The following is a 23,305-nucleotide window of genomic DNA, read 5'->3' as shown; positions in this document are numbered from 1 at the left end:
TCTGGACCTAAAAAAAGATTAGAAGTTGAGAGAGATGCACTCTTCTGAAGAAAAGTGTAAAACAGTGTATGATGGGTTCGTATCACATGTTTGTGTGTGCTATTTGAATATGTACATATGCCTGTCATCACACCTGACCTTTTGCCAGGCCATGTTTTGCTACAGTGAGGCAGATGTGGTAAAGACTGGTTCAACGTACTTATGCAGGGGGCAATGGGCGAGCGGCTCTGCTGGTAGCCTTTAGCACAGCGGTTGCACGTGATACCAGTCACGCCGTCTTTACAGGGACATTGTCCTGTGGTTTGGTTACAGGTTTTGCCAGCAGCACCCACGGGATGGCAATCACATGCTGTGAGGAAACAGAGGAAGAAAGAGAGGCACAGTGAGTGGTCACACACACACACACACACACACACATGTGGGGAGACACAAACATATACTATATCTATAGAGAGTGCAGGTGGGTACACAGCAGCAGTGTGTCAACAACAATAGAGTGGTGAGAGACGTGAGAGACGTGAGAGGTGGAGGCGTGCACAGAGAGACAGAACTTACACACGTCCAACGTGGACCCGACCGAGTTGAATCGTGAGTGAAGGAGCAACACATCCTCCAAGTCTACAGACACTTCCTGACATTTTGGCACTCTGTGTGTTGTAGCCATCATTTAAATGCCGCCCTAACACAGATCACAGATATGTCTGTTTATATATGTACCTCTGCAAGTGAGTGAGGCTGAATTTCTATTTGAGCTGGAGACGTGAAGTGAAGAGGAAAGTTTGTGCATGTTTACCAAATGATAAAATAATGGAGGATAATCCTAATTGCCTGTTTCTGATTATTCTCAGGCTTTGAAGGTGAGCCTAAAACGTCTGTCATACTTCCTCCCACACTGGGGGGTCTATCGAACACATATGCTTCAGGAATGTAATCATTTTCCAAATGCCCCCCCCCCCCCTTCTAATCCAAACCCTTAATTTATTTCACAGCCAAACCGGTCGTGTTTGGTGTTGAGTAATAGTTGTCTTAGAGGGGTTATTTTGTGTTTTCATCTGCTTTTGGTCTAAATAGTAGTGATTCTGACATGGAGGGGGAGGTAAGAGAATTAATAGGTCTTTTATACTGCAATTCTTGACAAGCTAATCCAGACCAGACCTAATCTATCACCATTTTCACATTTTTACTTGAAACGCCTGCAAAGCCAAAAACACAGTTTGTCAACAAACTCACAGCGCCATATTCTTCACTGTGGAAAGATTAGATTTTCTGCTTATTTCCTGGAAACCTCGCTGCGCTATCTCTCCGAGTCGGGCCAACTCCGCTCACTCATTTCCCTTCCCTTAAAATCTTCACAGGTGCAGGTTAAATAATGTGTGTCGGGTTTTTTTTAACCACACAGATTGGTCAGTTCCACTAATGTTTTTTTTTCTTTTGGGTGGTTATATGAAAAGATTGAATGGTGTGGTGTCAGTCACAATGCATTGAGATCTTGTGATTTCTTTATCTTTACTTTGATCATGAGCAGGGATGTGGTTTTTATTTAGAGATGGGTTGTATACCTGACGAGCTCTCGGGGAGATCTACGTTACAGTTGTTCTTGGGGAAAACACTGCTCTAAAGCATTAATGTAACTGTAAAAGTTTTCTTTATAACTGACTTCTCACTCTTGGAAATAACACAATTGTTGATTTGTGAGATATTCCAAAAAATCAGCCACACGACTACAGGACAACTCTGTTCTCCAGCTGAAGTAAGTGTTTTTGTGATAAGGTCTATGTGTCCGTGGGGTGCCTCCTCTCTTCTCTGTATCAAACTCTGTTTTATCTCTGTTGCTTGTTTCCTGTGTTCCAGCTTCTGTGCTGCTCTTATCTGTTTTTGGTGTGTGTGCATGCATGTGTGTTTGTGTGTTGTGTGAGAGCCAGAGAGAGCTAGAAAGCGTACTTGGACTGTTGAGCCTTCTTATCAGACTCAGAAAGCCCCCCTCATTGTGTGTGTACCTATTAGTACCTTTATCAGACCAATCTGTCACTGCTTTCATTGCTTAGCTGTTCCCTCAGAGGAACAATACACACACACATAGACCCAAACACATGGTTTCAGGAAGCCCAATAAAGACTGTGCAGGCTGCCCCGGCACGTCTTCATGCCTGTAAATTTACGAGAACGTCAGAGGAGTCCGATGCAGAGGAGGCAAAGCGAGTTTCTGCTTGGAGCTTCAGAGAGCTCAGGTTATGCTTTTAAGAGCGTGTGCCCATAATTTCAGCTCAGAGCCTCAAGCCTGCTAGTAAATCAAGGTGCACGGCACATGGTGTACAGGTGGCAAACACTCAGCCTCCTCCTCCTTCTCCTCCACATCTGGTCTTCTTCATCAGCTCGAGAGCCGACTGACTCGCTATCCTGTCCAGTGACAAATTGTCCGACTCAGTGACACACCTGTCGACTAGAAGACTGACTAACTCCAGAGGTGCAAGTGAGAGTTTCTGGTTTAAGTGTGTGTCCACTTAAACGGTTAAGTGGCCTTGTGCTGTGTTTCAGGGATACTCCAGATGGCTTGGGGAGATATGGGGACCAGAGAGCAAGAGGCCCTTCTTTCTCAACGCTTCCAAGAAAGAAAAAAACTGAGAGACATCTAAAATAAGACCTGGATTATGTTTATAAGAGAACCTGCGACCGTTTTCTAATAACAGAAAACCTGTAACCTGGGGGGTTAGCTATGCATTACTGTCATGTGTCTAGATGAAAAAGGAATTCCTGACACTAAAGGGAGCCTTTGCCGCTGGGAGTTGCGTTTTAAAGAATGAAAAACGTCCGCAGTTAATGAAGAGGGAAGAAGACTTTTTCAAAGGCAAGCGGTCGGGCCCAAGTCTGAGATTGCACAATGCAAGAATTCTGAGTTCTGCCTATCGTTTACCATAAAGCTGGTGTTTGAAGTCTGAACTCCACTCCCTCATTGGGTTTGTGCACACTGTGCCAGTAAGAATAATTTGTTGGCCCTGGATTAAAGCCAAGCTTCCTGAGTCTGTGTTCTATTATAATTAGGTTTCTGCTCCTCCACAAGTATTTTTGAAGAGCAAAAGAAAGATGTGTGTTATTCAGTTGTTTTACTATAAACAGCTTTCTAAATGGCATGCGTACCTAATAGAGGGTGCATTCTTGCTTCTTGTATTTTTTAATGTTTTATTGAGGAGAATAATAGGGCTGCAATGGCCCAAGGAGTCGTGTTTTGGCCACCGCGAGAGCCGAAAATGTTCTTCAAGAGCTTATTTTGTGAATGATGTTTAATGCGCAACACATTAAAGACATGCGTGTTCTGCTAATTGATTTCAGCACACTCCCGTAAAGAATAAAAAATAAAAAATTTTAAAAGTTAAAAGCGAAGTAATGAAAAGCAATATTTTTCAAAACCCTCGTAGAAAACATTTTTATGTGTGGTCAATGAGAAAAAATTCAACTGTATCAATCGAAGACATATGCGAAGGAAGGAGGGTCGAAGGGTGCTATTCTGATTGAAACAGACTATCCCTCCGTCAAAGACTAATTGTCCCCTGTACGCAGAATATGTTCCTCATCATCCAACTGACCAATGTAATTACATGATTGTTGATGTTCACATTTAAAGGCTCTGAAGGTTTGAACTTAATCCATCCATCGCAGAACCAGTGCCAAGCTCGAGATTAATTTGGTACATGTTTTGATGTTCTATGAGGAGAACTAATCAAGAGCAGGTCTTTTTTTATTTGCTGTGGACTTCTCTTGTATTTCTTTAGATATTGTAGTATTTAGCCCACAGAGAAAAGCTTGTGAACTAGATTGGACAGTTCACTCACTCTGCACTGCTTGACAAACATAAGACAGGCCTTACTCTCCAAACACTGTATTGCTAAACACACCCTCAAGCTGGTGTATGTTAAATGCCAAATTTCCATGGTAGCAAGGCATTACTGCTAGCTATTTTGACCCCTCCACCCTTCACAACTCACCTATAGGCTACACATTAGTCCCCAGGTTCTCTATATGACATATTTTGAGGGTAGTGAAGCACTCGGAGCCTGGAAACAAAATGTAACCATATTCTGCTACTGTATAACATCATTTTAAAAGACAGGACTAACTTTTGAAATAAGTATAGAAGTCATAAATAAAAAAAATGGATCAGCTACTTAAACTTTAAACAGACATATCGCCATAGAGTTTTATGTATTATATTTATTAAAGCATCAAAGACCACACAGACTGCTGCTTCTTGTCGTCTTTTCAAATCTGATCATCATCCCTTTAAGCTAAACTGAAATACACTCAGTATGTGTTATTTAGAGGCATCAAAGGGTTAAAGATACAAACAAGAGCTGACTGAAAATCCTTCTGAGTTTACACTCTTTCTCAATGAGGGGTAAAGTAATAAATTTCAGCCTGTGTATGTGGCCACCAGGCAGGGCTAACTTTGTAATAGATGTGCCTCTGCCCTTTTTTTCACTCCAGATGACCTCCTATGGAAACGGGCTGCTTTCTGAGAGGATTGTATTACACATATAAAAGCAAACTGGAGTTCTCCTCGACATGCCCGTGCTCCTGCAGCACTCATTCTTTTCCAAAGGCCACACGGCAAAGGGCTCTCTCTCTTTGAGTTCAATAAATAACCAGACCGCTTAATTGCTGTCACTTCGGTGCAGAGCCTACGCTGCTTGAGGAGCAGACAGAAATTAGTTCTGCGGTTTGAGTTCCATTGAATTATCTTGAGTTATGATGTGGTAAACCTGAGAGAATTTGGCAGGGCAGAACTTTGAAAGCATACGAAGGTGTCTGAGAGAGGGGGGGAAAGCGGAGTGCGGTAACTTTGCAAAGTTCATTAGCAAAGAGAGAGCGACAGACAAAGAGGGCATGTAACACAGTGACACATATCTTTAAAGTCTTCATGAGTAAGTTTCCAAATATAGTTTGGAAAAAAAAATGTTTTAATTGGCAAAAGAACGAGTTCATGCTTCGTATCGTTTGTCAGCTTGGGGTAATTACCACAGATCCCCTTATTATAAGTCTAATTTGATGTAACCAAATACCTCTGTAGAACTTGGACAGTGTTTGCTTGTAATTACACTGTGCTGGGAGAGGTGGGAGGTGCATAAACCCTGGCAAATTTCATGGATCAAATTGAACAAAACCGTTTGGGTAAGTTGACAATTTTATAAACAATGATGAAATCTGTTTACACGTCACTTCGGTGAGAGGCAGCGGTGCACGTGAAGGAGCCGAGAAGAAATCAATCCCTAGTGTGGGCGAGATGATTTAGTATTCGCTAGTTTCAGAACACTGATGTAATGAGTATATGACATGACTCCACTCCTGCTATGAGCCTCTGGGACTGTCATTATCCTGTAACAATAACATTATTATAGATCATATGATTTAATTGTTCAGCGGTTTCGCAGACTTCATTTATCACAGTGTTGGGTTTTGCATGAAATAAGTGCGTGCATGACAACACTAATGCTGATTTGACTGGTAATTAATATAAATAATAATAATTCCATGATTGGTTAATCTTTTAATGACTTTTTTTCAATTAATCATTCATAATTAAGATATAAATAAAACTGAATGGAATTAAGGTGCTTTTTGAAACGCCAATAAAGTGAAAAATGTTCTTTCCATCATTCTTAGTTTGGAGGGAGGTTGCAGACTGCTTGTTTTGTTTCAAAATACAAAGATATTCAATTACAAATCCAAGTCCAAAAATGTTAGGATGCTGTGTAAAATATAAATAAAAAAAACGAAAAAAAACAACAACAACAACAACAACAGAATGTTTTGACCTAAAATTGAGACATTTTACTTTTTCATGAAAAATATCGACTCACTTTGAATTTAATGGTAACAATACATCTCGAAAAGTTGGGACTGGGAATAAAAGTAAAATGTTGTTGTTGTTTTTTCTTTAGGAAGAAACAGATGGAAGGACATTTCTAATTAGGTTAACTGGTTGGTAACATGACTGGGTATAAAAGAGGATCTTAAATAGACAAAGTTTGCCAGACCAAAAAAAACTTTTGGAAAAATTTCAAAATAATGTTTCTCAATGCAAACTTGTGAAGCCTCTGAATAACTCATCATCTACAGTACATAAATAATATCCTCAAAAGACTCAGAAAAGTTGGAGAAATCTCATGTGCATAAGAAAACCTAAATCTGATGTTTTAAATTTGAAATTCTTAATTGGAAAAAATGGGCACAGCATCCTCTGTGGGGACCATCCAGCTTGTTATTGATGCTTGCATTAAAAAGCCTGCATCCCTGTTAGTACAGGAATGCATTAGTGCCCACAGAACTGGCAGTCTGCACATCTGGAAAGGCATCACCAGTGTTTAAAGTTATGTACTGGCTTCAAAGAAACATATTCTCCCATCCAGATGACAACTCTTTCAGAAAAGGCCTCGCATATATCAGCAACACATTGCTAAATCATATACTGCATGTATTACAACAGCATAGCTTCATAGCAGAAGAGTCCAGTTGCTGAACAGATCTGCCTGCAGTCCAGCCCTTCCAGCAACTGAAAACATTTTATGCATCATGAAGCAGAAAACACAACCAAGACTGACAGAGTAAATTTTCTCAGTATTTAAATTTGATACATTTTCAATTTTGTGAATAAAACCTGGGTTAAAGACTTTAACAAGTCACTGCATTCTAATATTATATTTTACAAAGTATTCAAACTCTTTTGGAATTGAGGTTATGCAATAAAATCAAACTGACAAAAGCAGGAAATTCTTTTGACAAACTGAGAACAGCATCTCACATTTCATCTTCTGTTATTAGAACTGATTTAGTCAGTTCATTCATTTATTTAATATAGAATTTAAATATAAAAGGGTTTCTAATGGACAGTTAAACAGGAAGAGAAGGTGCACAGAGTCTATAGAAGCAGAAGACACAGGTGAAGATGGGGGGAGCAGAGTTTCTCTGAATCCGAATCACTAGTTATCAGGAAAGCTTTACTCGGCTACAGAATGCAGAGCCAGCCCCACATACCCAGATGCACATGCTATACATCACTTTACTCCAGATGTCAGAGGTCCACACTACGTGCATTTTTCACAGCTTTTGACTCGCTGTTTTGACTTAACTTCATGACTCATTTATCCAAAGTTTCGCAACATCAAATTAGTCATCATTGTATGAGAACACATTTCCACATCAGTGAAAACAGATTATTTTTTTCTCTTTCAGCTAAAGCGCTTGCTATTGATGGTAAAAAAATAAAATAAAATAACCCAACCTTTTATTGTGACATTAACTGGGGATTTGTTTTTTTAATACTCATATTGCTTTAACTTTACCAGGATGGTAACTACAACATCATTTTCGTGCTTTATCCTTTTTTTTTCAGCCAAACACATATAATTTCTCATATAAGCGGCACCTGAGCACACGGAGAAATCACCAGTGCAAGAAATTAAAAAGTAATAAAAGTTATCTGTAATCATATGAAACATTGATATAGTTTATGGTTTTAGCAAATATGGTAAAATAGGAAAGATCGCACTACTATCTGTAGCTAATGCTGCCTCTACTATAAATTATAAGAGTGGGTTTACATTTTATATTTGCACAGCAGGACCACGAGGAAACTAGTTTTCCAGTGTGAGGAACTAGCACCAATGAATGTGAGTTATGAGATGCTGAAAGAATCAAGTCTTAGACACACAAGAAGAGATGTAAAAACAACAAAAAAAGAGGTGAAATCTCCCGAATAAGCCAGCCTGGTAGACACAGCAGTAGATTGGGGTTAAACGACACAAAACGTCCTGTCGTGATGAATGCGTGTTTGCATTCCTGGCCGACTGGAGAATGGGCCCGAAGCCATGGAAGGTGTTAAAATCACTTGAGGAATATTGGTCACGAGTGACTCGAGGCGGGGAATTACTTCCAACATTTCTAGAGCTCTTTGTTATTAATTTGTCTTTGCGCGGGGAAGAAAATGTGCTCGATGCGGTTGCTGAATGACAGGAATTTAATGTGACTGAGTGAAACATCTGTGACGTTCTTTTGCATTAGGTCAGTAAATGTTTTCGTTGCAGCAGCATGAAGCATGTCAACACGGAAAAGTGCACGTTCTCCAAGGTTTTATGGTCAATACAGAGAAACGAGCAGACGCTGAGGACAAATATCTTTCATCAGTGGTGTCGTTTGCGTTCGTAATGTGTGCAGCTGACTACAACACAACTTAACACGCCATTGTTTCATCTAAACATGTTTTTTAAAGATGTTTGATGCTTTATAGACATGCTCCCTCTTAAACTAACAAATGGGTGGTTACTTTTTTTAAATTCCTGTTGAATGATATAAGAAAACTCTGGCTCAAACTGTCTGCAGTCTTCGCTCGCTTTTAGAGCGCTCTGAAACCCTCCAACAGGTATGCTTGCATCAGTGTAGATGCTTTATCCATACAGAGTAAATCTGAGGTGTCTCTGGGCCTGTTTGCACAGGGATTCAGTTCCTGTTATCTTTCCCTGCAGCTATAGCAGAAGTGAGAAAACATACTCTCTCTCTTTTCAGTCACCGTCACTTCTTTCTCCGCCTCCACCACCTCTCTGTCTTTGACCCTTATTAGCTACGGTGAGGGCCGATGGCATGCGATTCATCCAGCAGTGAGTAGTGAGCACACCTGCGTAGGGGTGTGTCCCCTTCCTCTCGTCCTCTTCTTCTAACCCATCAGTCCTCCCTCCCTCCCATCTTTCATTCTCCTGCCATCCTTCTGGTCTTGACTTTTTTGCTTTGTTTCCTGCTCTCTTTTCAATTCGTTTTGCAGCCCTTGAACCAGCCTCCCTGGGTTCTCATTAGTCTTTGACTCGCACCGAGGATCACTTCACACCTCAGCTCTGTTTGTTTTTCTTGTCCTGTCATCCCCTCACCCCAGCGCCAACTAAGCCAAATAACTCAGCGTCGACGAGGGAACACCCAGCCCGACCCGCCCATACCACCACCACCGTCGCGACCTCCACAATCCCAAAAGACCCCCAACTCATCTTCGCTGACAGAGGAAGATGAGGGTGAGACAGGCTTAGGAATGTGAAGACCACAAATCCTCTTGTTCCTGCCTTTATATAAAATCCACTCTTGAAAAAAGCAGCGCACATCATAATGTTAACATTGGCTTGTATGTTCAGTATACGCCGTATGAAAGCCGAGGGACTCTTGAGCGAAATGGATCAATCCGAGCCCCGGTCACTTACAAAAGAGAAGACAAACAGAGCCCTGTACCTTTGCAGGCTTTTCTGTGTGAGATGGGCTTCGACAGGTCTCTGTAGTAGCCCTCCTTGCAATAGTGGCAGTGGCGACCTGCCGTGTTGTGGCGACAGTTGAGGCAGACTCCTCCGCTCTTCCTCCCCGACAGTTTGTAGAGCTCCATGTTGAAACGACACCTTCGGGCGTGAAGGTTGCAGTTGCAGGCTGTGGGGGAAACACAACAGAATGCAAACAGTTTAAATTAATGCAATTCGATGTTTTACTGAACACATCGATACATCATATCTAATGCACAGTTTCCATTTTCATTATTATTAATGTGTCAGTATATTTTGTGTATTAAGAATGTTTTTTTAATCTATTTGTCAGGATCAGGGTTAGTCTACCTCACTTGATCAAATATTCTGCACAGCTTTTTTCCTTTGCTAAAGGTCCTCTCCAGAGTCCATACTGTACTAGTTAGAAAGTGAAAGGCTTGTATTACCATTTCTCTATTACATGCAAATCCCCTGCAAGTATGTGCGAGACCCCTCTCTGCCTCTTGTTTACTGATGAGTACAGTTGCCAGTGCTGAGTTTAATTAGCCGGCTAATGTTTATTCATGACTTTCTGGCAGCAGAGTGAGGCAGACATGCCCAACTTCATTAGGGCCGGCCGTCCGAGACACCAGTCCTCCTCCACCACAGAGACATTCATGCATTATTAACCGCAGCACTTCTGATACAGTTTGTGGCACGACTGTGTGCGGTTCTACACGGTACAGTGTGTGTGTACCTAAAGGGGGTTATCTGGATCCAACTATGTCCCACGGTTGATTCATCCATCCGCGTGTTTCGGCACTGACAGCTCGCTCTATCATCTACCTGTCATAACGGAGGAAGGCTGAGGGCTTACTTCCCTCGGCTTCCCTCAACCAGATTTCTCACTGGTATGCTCAGTGCGTGTACATCTCTGAATTTTTTTTTTTTTCTGAACATGTCTGGGACCTCTGAGACTTCTTCTCTCCACTCCAAGGACCTAATTACAATATCTAAAACACACACATACATATCTTAGTGTCTTATCAGTAGTGACTATTGGTGGCTTTGCTTCCAGGATGGCAGCGGTTTAATTAGTCATGCTTTTTTTTTGCTTGTTGACCATCCCCGCTTTATCAATTTTGTCATAAGACTTACTCAGATTGATCCCATTTTAAAAGTAATCTAAAAAAAAAAAGAAGAAGAATTATCACAATACTAGAAGATGGTAATATTTCCAAGACATTCAATAGCAATTAAAGATATTTTCTTAACTCTGTTTCAGTAGTCTTTGCTCCAGAGTTCTCCAGTCTTACTTATCTTATTGAGAACTATATTTGTGTCCCAGACATAATGTTTTATTATTGTCTTGAGCTTGATTTACACCTGTTCATGTCTTGATTCTCGTCCACAGCTAGAACCAACCCAGTACTGGGTGTCTATGCTGAAATGTTGTGATGAAAACGTGTTGAGAGATAAAAATGCATAAAGCATCCATTCAAAGACCTTTTATGACAAAATGTTTTGTTAGCTACAACATATAAATACACAATGGATTAGATTATAGGCTTTTTTTGAAATCTCTCAAATGATCTCTGTGTTGAAATCCTTGAGCCAATCAATCCAGACTCTGAATGCCAGGAGGTAGGCTCAGTCTTTTTAGTGTCTCCAGCGTCAAGCCATAGTTGGTGAAAGCTATCTCTGAGCATGCCTGAAGGTAAAAGAGATCACCACAGAGAGGGGGAAACTAGTGGAGGAGCAGTGTGCAGCCTCTGACCTGCAGACATGGTTTTGTTACACTACAAAAATAGTTTCACACCCTTTCTGAACACAGCCCCCCCAGAGAATTTTCAATTTTGTACCAGAGAGCATACTTCATAAGAGATTATCTCAGATGAATGCCCATCTAAACCTTCATACTCTCTGGGACTGATGTAAGCATGTTCACATCGCTTCTTCAATGACCCTCAACTTAGAAAAAGTGGTTGATCTGCGCTTACTGTTTTCAAAATTATATCAACAAGGCTTTGTTCAAATTAAAGCATAGACAAGCTAAAAATTGCTGCCTGGCATGAGTTTATCAGGAGTCCTGCAAAGTTATGTCTGTTATTTAGCCATCAGAGTTTTTATACACACAGGAAAAAAGCCAATTTTATGCCTCTAGTAGTGATTTGGACAATATCTAACACAAATAAAAAATTGTATTGTTTTGTTCTTTTTAATAAGCAGTGTTAGTAAATACTACTTTTACCTTATAGAACAACTTTGGTCTGTTTTCAATCAAGCTAATTGCTTCAGTCTGGATAGCAAGTCTGTAGTCGCCTGTAACCGCCCCCAGGTGAGCAGTAAAAAGAAGTGTGAAGTGATACCTTTTAAACAAGTGTAACAGATTTAGCTGGATGAAGCTAAGCTTACCTACAGCCTTTCAACACCTCCCGTAGAGTGAGCCATGACTATTTGAAATGACAAAATGCTGCATTTAATTGTTGCATCTCTTACAAACTTTTAACCTTCAACTGTAGAATTTAGCAGAAAATTGATTTGTTTATTCGATGCTGCTGTTTCCTGCACTTCCACTGTCTGTGTGTGTTTTGGAAAGTTGGCTAATTAGTTTCTCTGAGTGGTTCCCAGCCTCCATCAACTGACCTCAGTCTCATAGAAGTACTTAGACAGCCTTCCTGCTGCTAATTAGAGGGAAATTTCAAGCAACAGAGCTGGAGGTTGAGGTTAAGCTCATCATACTCACGATAAGCCTGGTAATTGAGCAATGTTGGTCACAGCAATGATTTGTTGTAAAGAGACACTCAAGCAAGTGATTTCTGCCACTTTTACTCCAAATTGACTAAAGCTGCCGGCTGCTCATTACCACAACTGTAAAGACACATTAGGAAGAATAAGCGACTAAGAAAACTGTGAAAAGGAAACACTGATTATACTTTTTTGAACAATATTTATATAGATTTCTAATGTCCCATCCACACATCACATATATATAGATATCTATATATGGCCATCATTCCCACTGGTCTAAAATTATTCCAGCCTACTCGCTCCTTCTCTCACCCAATTCTTACCCTAAACAAATTCAGCAAAGCAAAACCCAACACCACCGCATGCAAGCAGGGGAGCAGCCGGAGGTCTGCTATTCTTTGCCCCACTCTCAAACAAACACCAAGGGGAGTCCACACATGAACAGTTTACTTTTAATCCTATGGATGACCCAAAAGTAATCAGATTAACTTCTAACCCACCCCTAAGACAGAACGGAAAAATACTGACCTTTATACTCTTTGACTTTGGTGTGAAAACGTTTAAGGAAAGAAAGCCTAAAGTTCACAAAAACTTATCACTGAAAATATTAAGGACCTCAAATAACTTGCTACAAGCCCTGCACCGTAGTGTGCATTAATCTCTATGATGGCAGCATGTAATGCACAATTTTCTCTCGCAAACTTAAAACATACACATATATAGAACCATGCTATTTCTGGATCCACACTGTTTGCCTGCTCCTTCACCCTTATAACACACAAGCTACAAAAGCTTGGCAGGGTCACTGCTTGTCATGTATGTCACCGAAATCAAATACAGCCACATGGTGTCCTAGTTTAATATAATCAATGCTATTCTACCTGGATATCCGTATTTAGCTGTAATATGTTTTTGATGGACAAAAGGATAATAAGATGTAAAATAAGTTAGTATGTAGTATGTTAGTATGTATAAGTACTGCTTTTTTTCTTTTTGAGAAATACAATATGTCTTAATGTGGAGGTTATTATGGCAGAAAGCATTTACCCTTAAATTTGCTTAGAGATGCATTAATGAATATGGGATTTACTGGGGCAGCGGGCAGAGCTATATCAGATATGGTTCAGTGTATTAAATAATATGTTGCTTAATTTGTAACATAACTGCAAAACCATCAAAGATGTAGTAGAGTTAAAAGAATAATACAACTCTAAACTGCAGCAGAGTAGAGATAATAATTGAATGGGAAATATTCGTCGTTTACATGTAAATATTACATGTAAATATTACATGTATATTTGAGTAAATGTAGTTTAAGTAAGTGGAGGTGAATGAGCTCAGGCATGCGTATGGCTGTACTGACTGTTAACAGACAGCAGCCGCAAAAATGTTACTGTAAGCTGAAGGATGACACTTGGCATCCTTGCGCTTATAGAAATATGTCAAAAGAAAAACAATGCTGCTATTATGCTGCGGCGTCTGGGATTTCAGCACGGACGTCACAATTGTTTTGCAGCTGAATTGAATCCTGGTTTGTATTGCTGCAACAAAGTGTGATTTAAAGGCATTAGGTTAGTGACAGGCAACTCTAGCACCACCCGTGTTTGTGTGGAGACAAATGAAAATTTCCTGATGGTGGAATTTTCCTATGAAGAGTGAATCACCCATCGCTGATCCACCGACAGCCGCTGTTTCTCCCAAAACAATGAAAGAATTTCACTTTAAAAAAAAACCACTATAATAAGTGTTTAACAAAACAATGTGTGATGTGCAGTCACAGAAATATTTACATTTAATCTGCAGCCAACACGTACTACAAATACTGCTGGTTACATGTAAGCTTATAAAGATGTTTCCACACAATCACTTTAATTGCATCCTGTTTTCAGTATCTGGTTCAAGTGTTTATTTAGTTTTCTATGCATTACATCAGTTCTCACTTTTATCTTGTGCCTGTTGATCCAGGCACGGGCACAGTAAAGGCAGGAATTACTAAATAAAAACAGAATTAAATGAGAGTGTTTTAAGGCACCAAGATGACAGACATACTAAACTCAGCGTTTGAAGTTCTCTTTGGATACAGAAACAATCATGCCATAAAGAATATTTATTATTTTAGATGATGCCGCAATAGGGTTAGGGTTTTTTTGAAAAAATAAACACATGTTTCTACACATATTGGTATTAACCTGTAAATTATGTTCTTGTATGCATGAGAAGTCTGTCGTTTTCTTTTGGTTTTCTTTCTGAAATTACCAGAAAATTCTATTCTTTCATCTATTCTGAAGAGAAGAGAAATCAACTATGTTTCATATTGAGGTTTTAAAACTGGGATAAAAAGTCCATTATGACAAATAGAAAATGATCCAAAACACTTCTCACTGCAACACGGAGTTGCAAATCTCTACAGGGTGAGGTGTTGAGAAAAAAATCAGAAAGAATCTCCTCTCTAAATGAGAGGAAGCACTAATAATGAAAAGGAAGGGTGCAATGTGTGAGGGAGTTGATGGTTTTGTGTGTGTGGACCTGTTTGATGTTCATGTATGGTGTGAAGCACCCTGGGAATGCCATGGAACTAGGGTGATGGAGCGTGCGTGCAGGCGAGTGGGAAGAAGTTATGGATGGGAGAATGAGGCACCCGCTGCAGAGATTATATCAGGCTAATTTAATTCCTTTATTGCAGCCAATTAGCCGCAGCACTTTAGCCCCCTGTGAGCCCTCTGGCCCTCTTCACTGTGTCTCTAATAACCCCTAACTAAACTCTGGATCTCTGCCGTCCCCAAAGGAGGCCCAGTTTCAGTATTTTTAACAAGCACTTTGCCTCATACACTGCATGTACTAAGGGTGAAAGAATTTTTTTCAAAAAGGAAAAAAATATATATAGATGAGAAGTGAAAGAAAGTGCCTGAGAAAAGAAAAAATAAGGCGGACAGAGGGATGGGAAGAGATCAGTGTGCTGCTGTTGCTGCTGCTACTTGCAGGCTTAACTTGAGGAGACTTGACTAATTGAGATCAGGTCATACAGAATATTCATCAGTCCTGCAGTTTTATCAAAGGCAGATTAAAAATGCAGCGTGGACTGATTTCCAGTGGACAGATTCCATTTGCTGTCAAGCAGCCGTAACCTTCTTGTCAGACCCCCTTTCAGTCAACCTGTTTATTTATCTGTCCTTTCTTTATTCCATCATTTAACATATATGGTTTTTAGTTTTAATGTTTTTTTAGCGTAAATTTTGCAACTCAGGGCGCGAGTATGGAGAGTATGATACCAGTTCTGTCGCTGTGTGATAAAATGTAGCTTAGCTGAAAGAGCTGTGAGAACTGGCACGTTTGAGTCCCTCATGATGCTATTAGCAGTGTAGTGAAGGTCAGTATTAAGCTATGGATTCACAGTAGGTTGAGGTAAATACTACCAAAAAGAGTAAAACTATACAGTTCTCTATCCAGCTCTCCTCCCAGATCTAGGTGCAATCTTTGAAAAATACAATATCGCCTTCCACTGTTACCCCGATGACGTACAGATCTATTTTGAACTTACTGACGACCTTGCTGTGTCCCTGCACTACTTTCAAGAATGCACGCGGGAGGTCAAAGAATGGTTCCTGAGTAATTCTCTTGTTTTAAAGAGACTGAGATTGTGATGTTCAACAGTAAAATCCCTCGTGCCCAACTCTGTGCTGCCCTGGGTTCCTTTGCTAGCTTTTCTTGTGACTATGTCAGTAACTTGGGTGTACTGCTGGATAGCTCGCTCAAACTCGATAAGCAAGTGTCTGCTGTAGTGAGATCTAGCTTCCACCAACTGCGCCTTATCTCTAAGGCTAGGCATTATGTTCCGCATGAGGACCTGGAGAAGCTTATTCACGCTTTTGTGACCTCCAGGTTGGATTACTGTAACTCTTTGTACTACGGTCTTCCCTCTTCTCTTCTTCTTAGACTGCAAACAGTCCAAAATGCAGCAGCCCGCCTCTTGACTGGTACCAGGAAATTTTGCCCTATTACTCCTGTTCTAGCTAGCTTGCATTGGCTGCCCATAAAGTACCGTATTCAATTTAAAATATTACTCCTTACATTCAAAACTATTAATAAATTAGCGCCAAGTTATCTTAGTGAACTTCTCAAACCACATACTCCTGCTAAAACACTTAGATCTGCCACTCAACTACTTCTGACCCAACCCAGATCTTGGCTGAAGTCCCGGGGTGACCGTGCGTTTGCTCTGGCTGCCCCGGTACTGTGGAATACCCTTCCTCTCAACCTCCGTGCATCTGATTCCATTGCACTGTTCAAATCACGACTAAATACCCACTTATTCAATCTTGCCTTTCCCTCTAGTTAATATTTCTTTTATGATTTTATATTATGCACTTTTATGCTCATTTAATTTCTTGTTTGCTGTGTACCTGTTGCTTTCCTATGTATCAGTGACAGCTACCTGCTTGCATACCTAGTACTTGCTTTGGTCCTATTTCTATTATCGTCCTTCTATTCTCTATGTTACTTGTTAAGCACCTTGGCATACCCTTGGTTTTTAAGTGTGCTTCATAAATAAAGTTTATTATTATTATTTATTATTTATATTATTAAAAGTCAGTTATAGAAATATAATATAAGAAGATAAAGTTTTTATTTTCTTGACTTTAATGGTAAACTTGGGCTTATTTTATTAAACAGACTTCTTTAATAGAAATGTAGTTACAAACCATCGTGTCTGATATTTTGTATGTTGTATACTTTAATAATTCCAGTAACTACGTTCTCTCCTGTTAAGTTCCCCTCTGCACTCTGTATCACAAATAAAGCTTATTACCTGTTGTATTTTTTTTTTAAAGAAAAAGGAACAAAAATAAAACACAGACATGGCACTATCACTGATTTTTTTTTTTAAAATTGTCTTAAAACTGTGGCTTTACTTTAAACTTACGTCAAAGTGGACGAATACTCAAGTCAGTTATGTTTGCACTGAAGAGAAAACAGTTACAGAACATATTTCTTTCTACTGATGTTTAAATACAAAATACAAATGAAACAAATGCAACTGAAAAAAAAATCCCCACAATTTTAAATGCATTTCATTTCATTTGTGTACACGTGGCCTTACGCTCTATAGCAGCGTACAGCAGCGCTAGGCCAGCCCGCTGCATGCTGAGCTAAATGGCCCATATATTCACTCGCTGTCTGCATGGGGAGGCTAATAAGGCCTTTCCTTTTTCAAGAGTCTAACTAGCCACACAGAACCACAACAACAAAGAAAGGCCTAATGGCCTCCAATTTCCCGCATTAGTGCCCATTTAATGGCTGACCTGCCCTCTCGTTAGGCAGCGCAGCATGGGAGCACTTCTCAGCCTCGATGGGTGTGCACGCACTTTCACATTAACACACACACACACACACACGCACACACACACAGTTTTTCACCCTCCAAAGCCACACTGCCTCAGGCCCCTGCAACACTTCCACCCCACGCTGAGACTGCATAACAGACCAGTTTGTAAAAGGGCTACCCTGTGATCAGTGGTGCATCCATTTGCTGAGTAATCAATGATCTTTTGTCTGAGCGGTGTGCGTGGAGCAGAAAGCGTGTGTGAGAAGGTATGCGTGCATGCGCAAGTGTAAGCGTGCACGCTTCCATGAGAGAGATTCTCTCTTCCAGTCTGTCTTTATTTTTGCGTCCATCGCCGGTAAAATGTGTGTCTCCAAGTGAGTGTTTGCGTAATTCCCAGATAAAGTGGCGTTGCCTGGAAAAGATCTCCTTCAGTTTGTGTCTATGGGAAAACAACAGCTGATATACAGTGCGGGAATAAAAGGACCCTGGGTTGAGCCACAGAGGGGCTGACGAGAGTGCGTTGTGTATATGTCAGCTATGCCATAAAAATGCCATGGGTGGAGGATGACATTGGCAGGTCCTATTCAGCGCTATAGTGGTGAAAGGCCTTTTAGGATGAATAAAGATTCTTGGGCCCTGTCAGGTCTCCATAGCTCCCAGCTGAACAATACCCACTAAGAGCAGCTGTCTTAATAGCATAAGGGGCTGACAGCTTTAGGAGTAATGCAATGCTGAAAGCAGTATCTACATAAACTTTGGCTGAGTCCAGACAACAATCTGCTGTGTGATATCACAATATAGTCCAACAGTACCGAACTGTTGCTTAGATAGCTTAAACAGTGAATGCATTCTGTATGTTTCTTGTAGACATTAAGTCTTTAAGGAACCTGAACTGATAACATTGGCAGAGCCATATGACCTCTATATTCAGGAGCCCCATGTGTGAACGGATGTAGTGGCACGATAGCAAAAGATTTCTCCTGAGTGTGATGATGATTGGAACTAACTGGATTTACAGTTCCTGTATCAGGAAGACCAAAATCGCTGGGCTCACTTAAGAGAGCTGTTGAGTTTTTATTGAAAGGCCATGAGTGGGAATAGTGTATAAATGTATTGTGTTTGACTGATGAAGCAATGTTTCCCTTACAAAGTAAGCGTGGATTATTGAAACAAGTGCCTGATGTTTCTTTCCGCCGTCACTGTCTGATCTGATAATCACAGTGTGAACTGTTTGAGACTTAGCTCCTTCTCAAGTATTAGCTGCAAATCAGTTGTGCAATGGTTTGAAACCATAGTACAGCTCCTTGTCACCTGGCTGTCAAAGCCAAGCATAATAACCTTTCTCCACAGTCTTGCTCTCTGTTGTTTTACATCCAGCCATTACCCAGCCCTGTCTCCTTTGCTAGAAGCATCACACGTCTACAAACTCCACTAAGGCATAGGAAACAGGCGAGACAGATCTCCAAATCTTCCCAAAACAAAGGCTCTCCCTGCTCATGTCAAACATCACCTCCAGTCTGTTTACTTAGTGAGTTTGGTTTCTATGGGACTAGCAGATCCATAGTGTTTTGGGTTCATATAACTCCTGGCAGGTCGTCTTGTGCGTTGCTGGCCCTGAGGCTGACGGGGATGGGCTGGTGCTGTCAGTGTTAGACAATAAGACAGAGTTTACACAAGGCTAACTCACGCTCCTCCATAGCTGTGATTCATACTAATCCCACAACCTCTGCAATTAAAGTCATCTTTGTCTTCCAACAATGTCAACTAAAGATTTTAAACCCATCATCTTATAACACAATACATTTGGCCAACATTGATTGGTGACTGTTAGATGAGTAAAATAAATGGTGTTTGAAGTTAGATGCTTTGCAGATTATATAAGCTGGTTTGGCTCTTTAGGCCGAAAACACAGAGAGCGTTTGTTCCACTGTCCCCACTCTTTCTCTTTCTTTCTTATTCGGTTACTTTTTTCCCCCTTTAAATGCATTTTTTATTTACAGCATGTGAAGCAGAGCCCCAGGGTGACGTTCACTACCTTCATTTGGAAGGCACTCCCATTTTGCACCGGCTCCGCCTTGCTTAAGGGTAAGTGGATGAGTGCTGGGGTAGGGATAAGCTAGATTTAGATTTCTTTCTGCTGGGTAAACATTTAAAAATATGATGGGAATTATTGATACAAGTGGTTTCCTGGATCCTTCTGCCTTTTTGACGTCATCCTTTGTTGACACTAAAAGTTCATTATTGACTTTGGAAGCAACAGTTGGCAAAAATATCACCAGAAGGTCCACTCTACAGCTGTCTGGAGATTTTACACGAGCACTTTAAGGACCTGTCATTCTCCCTGATTTAGGAGCAAGTGTTTATTTGGTAAATTTAAGCCAAAATGGACATTTTTGCTTTAATATTTGCATAGAAATGGAAATCAACGCTAAATGGAAGCTCTGCTCAACTATTTATTATATGCTAATTAGCAATTGCAGTGGCATGACCATACTAAGCAGGGGGGCAAACTTTCACCTACACACACACACACAACACACACACACACATTCCTTTGCGAAGTCAGCATTACTAGGCTACCACTTGAACTGTGCAATCTCCCCTCCTCACCTTGCTTCCCTTTCCCGTGGGGAAAACCAGGCATTCTCTGCTGCAGATGTCATTAGTGACAAATTTCTCTATAAAATTTATAAGCCATGAAAATGACTTTAGTTCAGTGGTCAAACAGAGGAGATGGAGAGGAGAGGAAATCCTCTAGTGCTCTAGTAACAGAAAGGGAGTAGAGGAGTGGAGAGATGGAATGTAAAAGAAATAAATCTTAAAGTAAAACACCGTTGCCTCCTGTTCCCCATTCCTCTCATCCCTTTGTGTTTGTCCCTCCTGTTGAACCTCAGAATAAATTGGAGCTCCGCTGCTTGGCTGTCTGACCTCTTTTAAAACCTGTCAGTTACTAACACATAGCACTGTCAGGGGGCAGGTTTCGGCTAAAGACCAGGTTGGAGTATGAAAGAAAATTGTCTTAGCAATTTCATAACCTGCTTTTGCAGTTTGCAGTAGTAGTTTTTTTTAAAAAACATTTTGCAGGACTTCTCCAAGCTCTCTTGTTAACTAACATATTTTAGTTGCAGTGGAAAAGGACACCGCATACACACAAGCTGGCTGGCTAAAACCTGAAGAATAATTTCACTGACAAACTGCTATGGGAAATAGCAGTATATTTAACAATCTGCAGTTACAGTAGAATTCAAACTGTCTCTCTATGTACCTTTGCAAGGAGAGAGTTACAAATTTGCAAAGACATGGGTCGGTGCATTTCGAGCAGGTTGTGATTGTTTGCATACAGTATATAAGCTAAGCAGTGATCTTGAGCCTGTCAAAGTTTCTAATTTCTAATAATAGAAACAGCCTTAGCAAAAGCAAATCAGAAGTTAAGGCTTCTAATCATCTCTGTAAGTATGGCCAGTTTTTATTACACCTAGGCTTGAAGGTGGGCAGCAGCATGCAGACAGGTTGATGAAAGAAGTGTACCTGAAGATTTTTCCTGAGCATTTCTGTGTTTGCATACACACACTGTACATTTTTGATTTCTTGCCATCAACTAAAGCACAGTCTCCTCTCCGGAGGAGGGAATGAGTGGGATAGTCACGGAAAGCCAGCTCCTTCACTTCTGTGACACATTTATTGTCCTCAGCTCTCATCCATCTTCAAAATGACACGATTTGAACTTTAACCTGAATTCCTCAACGTCGTTCTAATTCTTTAACCCATCAATGTGCCGGTGGAAAATAATTTGTCGCTGTAGCTGCCTAGCTTCACTTCAGCCATATACTTTGCTTGGTCGACTATGGGTCACAAATGGACTGTGAAGCCAGCAACAAGCATTACTTTTACCCCAGCTCAGGTGTTTTTCTTGGAAGAAACAGAAGAAAGCAGAGCTGAATGTGGAGAGGTGATCTCATAAAGAAACAGATTTTTCTAGCCTGTGGCAGAAAAACTGGATAAATGATAGAGAAGCAATGTGAACAAGATGACCTGTGCCTATTATCGGGCCTGGAGAAGCATGACTAACAATCTGCAGCTTGTGCGAGTCTGTGATGGACGGGGAACACCGGTGACTGACAAACTCAACTTCAAAGCTACCTACATGCTGGAGGATATGATAAATGAACAGTCATTAGCAATGATCTGCAATTTTGTAGCAGAATACAATCCCCTACAATCTTTCAGACTTATTAGTACAGAACACATTTTAATTGTGTGCTTAATATGAATATGATTGCCTTCTGAAACTATGTGAGTGCATGAACAGTTACAGTAAATGCAGGCAAGCAAGGAGGCCAAATAGTTTTGAATTATTAGAAGAGAAGAAGAGGATCAAATGGATCACAATGTGTCAAGTGCGTGTGCATGCATATGCATCACTTGTGTCAGAAAAGAATTCAGATCTCAATTTGAAACTCTGCTATTGTGAGTCATAACAATAGAAGACCTTCAAGAATATGATGCTATGAATCCAAATCCAACAGATTTAGTATTATTTTCCACTGCAGCTCAAAGTCATTCCAGATTTTCCATCTCCCTGACTGGATCTTTATAACAAGTAAAATGTGCTCTGTCCAGTTTCAGCCTCTATAATTATGTTAATGTATACACCCACAGGAATGACATGATATAACTTATATAAAAGGCTATTATTTGCAATAACGGCAAACAATAGACCTAAAAGAATAATATGTATTGTGGTAAGTTTGAGGAATTAAAAGTAATTTTTTTTAACTTAAAAAAAGGTTATAATAAACGTTATAATACTTAACTTCTGTGTCTCTGCTAACTGTATCCCTGTGGATTATGTTTTTAATTAAAAAATTGCTACATTTTTTTGTACTTTATTGTCCTTTCATCACCAAATCTTTGCTAATTTGCCAATCATTTTAGCATTTATACATCTTTTTGTTATGACAGTGCATTTTAAAATAATTGCATTCATTAAAATTCAGATTTATTTTATATCCAGCTCAAAAAACAATGATCAATCTAAGCAACACTGGACAATAGTACTGTGTTCATAAATAGATACGAATGCATTTTTTGTCAGTAAAGTAAAAAAACATTTTTTACGGATGCACACTGCCACTTTACTGCGATGTTCGTTAGTAGTGAGTCACGCTTCGGCAGATATGGCAGATGGGTTCTGCGTTAAAGCAGTTTGTCAGCTGGTTTGGTCCACGCCGATTGGTTCTGACACTGATGGGGCACAGATATTTTTACTGTACTGTTTCCAGAACCACATTTACTGCACTTCTCTGGCATAGAAAACTGGGGAACAGGCCCTTGTGCACGCAGGCATGAACGTGTGCTTGTACACAAACACATTTACATACTTCCACTTGTTTAACTGCACTGCTAGAACCGAAGCTCTTTAAGTTTTTCCAACAGGAAATTGTTTTCTAACAAAAACTGAAGCATTTCATATCTTCCATAACCAGTTGTGGCACTTCTGACTCAGACAGGAAGGACACATTTGGGAAGTGGAGTCGGAGGTAAAAAAAAACAACTTTCTGATTCAGAAATCCAAAACCTCATTTTAATTTAGTCATTGGTAGAAGGTAATTAGTGAAAGGGGGGAACTGGCATTTGCCAGAGCAAGCAAACGGATGACTTACAGGGAGTAAACTGAGTATTGCGCCACTTTTTTCATTTAAGCGGAGAGGAACTCAAACAACAAGTAAGCGGTATTTTCTAAAATTGAGGAGTTATTGATGCTCCCTCTAATAAGAAAGGTTAAAGGAAGTTAAATGATGTTGTGCAGCTGCAATAGTCAGAACTCCTGCCATCTTTTGGTTCAGCTAAACGTTCTTGCACTCTGAATGACGATTCTCAGAATGATGCCTCCCATACAATGCTAAATATAAGGTATGGACTTATATTTACAATATAATCAAATACAGAAAATTTTAACAGTATGTGTACAT

General features: G+C 40.2%; 1 protein-coding gene across 2 annotated transcripts in view; it reads right to left on the bottom strand.

The window, feature by feature from the left end:
* The window catches only part of ntn1a (netrin 1a), a 57,819-nt gene that overhangs the window by 18,344 nt on the left and 16,170 nt on the right, over positions 1–23,305 (bottom strand). The window contains exons 3-4 of one of the 2 annotated variants that reach the window (XM_005934427.3): positions 9,258–9,446; positions 200–349 (exon numbers count right to left, since the gene is read on the bottom strand). In XM_005934427.3, coding sequence (XP_005934489.1) covers positions 200–349; positions 9,258–9,446 — 339 coding nt within the window. The remainder of the gene's footprint in view (positions 1–199; positions 350–9,257; positions 9,447–23,305) is intronic. The other variant, XM_005934428.3, reaches the window with a different exon arrangement.

This window comes from Haplochromis burtoni, unplaced genomic scaffold (genome assembly GCF_018398535.1).
Source record: "Haplochromis burtoni strain Fernald_Lab_line unplaced genomic scaffold, NCSU_Asbu1 Contig_181, whole genome shotgun sequence".
Lineage (NCBI taxonomy): Eukaryota > Metazoa > Chordata > Actinopteri > Cichliformes > Cichlidae > Haplochromis > Haplochromis burtoni.
The sequence above is the reverse complement of the archived record's forward strand: the minus strand, read 5'-3'. Positions and strand labels throughout refer to the sequence as shown.